We start from the raw sequence: 2500 nt of genomic DNA, 5'->3' as shown, positions 1-2500 counted from the left end.
CGCTGCAGACGCTGCAGGAGAAAGGACTCATCAAAGGTCAGCCAAACTATCATAACTATAAATATACAGTCCACACCACAAGTGTAAGAATAACGGCACAGAGGAACCAATCGATTCTCAAGAACAATAAACATTACAGCCAGACAACAAAATCATCCTTCAAGGCTTTCGGAGATCCTTGCACATTAAAACTGCTGTAAATCAACCCTAGTATGCTTTTCTGTTTACTCATGACTCATGTCATGTGTGTCCCTGGAGCACTAAAGCAGTCTGGAGTCTCTGGGGTTTATTTGTAGCAATAGATAAAAAAAACATTGTATGGGTCAAAATGTATTATTTTTCTTTTATGCCAAAAATCATGAGGATATTAAGTCAAGATCATGTTCCATGAAGATATTTAGTAAATCTCCTATCGTAAATATATTAAAACTTAATGTTTGATTAGTAATATGCATTGCATAGAACATCATCTGAACAACTTTAAAGATGATTTCCTCAATACTTAGATTTTTTTGCTCCCTCAAGATTCCAGATTTTCAAATAGTTTTGTCCTCCTAACAAACCACACATCAATGGAGAGATGATTATTATTATTATGCATTTCAGTTTTGAAAATTGACACATAAGAGACTTAAGTGTTGTGCTCCAGGGTCACAAATCATTTTATTTACATATTATAATAAGCCATTTTAGTTATATTATTTAAAATAATTGTATTGATATTAAATGGCTACGACTGAATATATGGAAATAGAGCACTTGTCAAATGTTTGGAAACATTACAATGTTGCTACACTGTCATCATTTAACTTTTAATTTGTTGTTTAATTCAATGCAATTTCTTTGCGATTTCTGATTTCTGATACTTTTTGTATCATAAAGGGTTATTAAAAGGTATAATGCATTATAATAATTCATAGTGTGCATTTTAATACATTGTATCTTTTTGTAGATAATTACAACCAAATTCAGAATGCTTAATGTAACAAAGACTCGTTATAGTGTTATAATGTATTAACTGTGCTTACAGTTATTCATGAGATTGTACGATGCATTATAAGGTGCATAATTAATGCATTAAAACCAATTTTCTTATGCATTATACAAAAAGGCTTTAAGTAAAGTGTTAGCACATTTTTTGAAAGTTATAGACTGATTTTTACGGATTTGCTCCGTGTCTGATCTCAGATCAGGTGTTCGGCTGTGGGCTGGAGCTGCTGTGTGAGCGAGAGAAAAGCGTCGTCCCTCACTTCGTCAGGAAATGCACCGAAGCCGTGGAGAGAAGAGGTGCGTTCACTCGCTCACAAACACTACTTTGTGTTGAATAAAACCTGATTGTGAGTCATTATGACGCTGAGTTTGAGAGTGAATCAGAACGAATCGAGTCTGCAGGATTCATTCGAAAAACTGTTCTGAATCAAAGTGATTTTTTAAAACTCTTATCTGCTAATCTTAACCACATCTTATTCAGGTTTGGAGACTGATGGGATTTATAGAGTCAGCGGGAATCTGGCCATCATCCAGAAGCTGCGCTTCGCTGTCAATCACGGTGAGAGAGAGTCGATATCACATCATCAATATCATACTCATAGCCATCATTCAGAGCAATCAAAACACAATGCATGTCCTGGTCTCACTGGGAATGATTCGTGCCAACTAGCAGCAATAGCTTTTTTGAGATGACATAAACAGTCAAATTTATAAGTGCTGTCAAACGATTAATTGTGATTAATTGCATTAAAAATAATTTTTTTTTTTTTTTTACAAAATATATGTACTGCATGTATTTCTGAGGCATTAATAAATATACACACATTCATGTACATATTTAAAAAACTTTACATGTATATATATATATATATATATATATATACAGTACACATTTATATATTATGTAAACAAAAACTTATTTTGGATGCAATTAATCGTTTGACAGCACTAGAAATAATTTAATGATTTGAAAAATAAAAGAGATGCTTTTAATTTGGGACCAGTTTGCTGGTTTTTATTTACTGATAAATGTACATTTCCCATGATTTAACAGTAAAGTGTTTTTTCCACAGTGACTTTGGTAACGGGTTTGAGTGGTTGAATACTTCATTGTGTAAAAACTGAGATTCATTTGTTTTTCTCCCAATGCTTTTGAAAACACCCAAATGATGCCATTGCAATGCATATGCAGTTTATCCTGTGAGTGAGAGTTTTGCACTACAGCGAACTGAGGATTGATTCATTTATTGGTCAGATGATGTGCAGATGTGATGCACTGTAAGATCAGGGTCAAAAGGTCAGAAATAGAGTTGCAGAAAACACTAACAGAAGAGCGGCCTGGTCATGTGACATGCATGCTGAGATGTATGTCACGCGTGTAATTCCTGTGGGTTCTTGCAGAGCGAGCCGTGACCACGGACGGACGCTATCTCTTCCCTGAGGATTTAGTTCAAGGTTTGTCTCTTATAAACAGAAGTCTCGCTGTCGCCGCTCTGCTTTCTGACCGAGA

At 34.8% G+C, this 2500-nt stretch overlaps 1 protein-coding gene across 3 annotated transcripts in view; it reads left to right on the top strand.

The window, feature by feature from the left end:
• Window positions 1-2500, top strand: part of arhgap9 (Rho GTPase activating protein 9) — a 35196-nt gene that overhangs the window by 26988 nt on the left and 5708 nt on the right. For 2 of the 3 annotated variants that reach the window (XM_059559593.1, XM_059559592.1), the window contains exons 14-17: window positions 1-36; window positions 1189-1287; window positions 1472-1549; window positions 2392-2445. The exon at window positions 1-36 is cut by the window's left edge and continues 84 nt beyond it. In XM_059559593.1, the coding sequence (XP_059415576.1) occupies window positions 1-36; window positions 1189-1287; window positions 1472-1549; window positions 2392-2445 (267 nt within the window). The remainder of the gene's footprint in view (window positions 37-1188; window positions 1288-1471; window positions 1550-2391; window positions 2446-2500) is intronic. The other variant, XM_059559594.1, reaches the window with a different exon arrangement.

This window comes from Carassius carassius, chromosome 10, assembly GCF_963082965.1.
Source record: "Carassius carassius chromosome 10, fCarCar2.1, whole genome shotgun sequence".
In the NCBI taxonomy this organism is placed as follows: Eukaryota; Metazoa; Chordata; class Actinopteri; order Cypriniformes; family Cyprinidae; genus Carassius; species Carassius carassius.
Note: the sequence above shows the minus strand (reverse complement) of the source record. Positions and strands in the feature narration are given on the sequence as shown.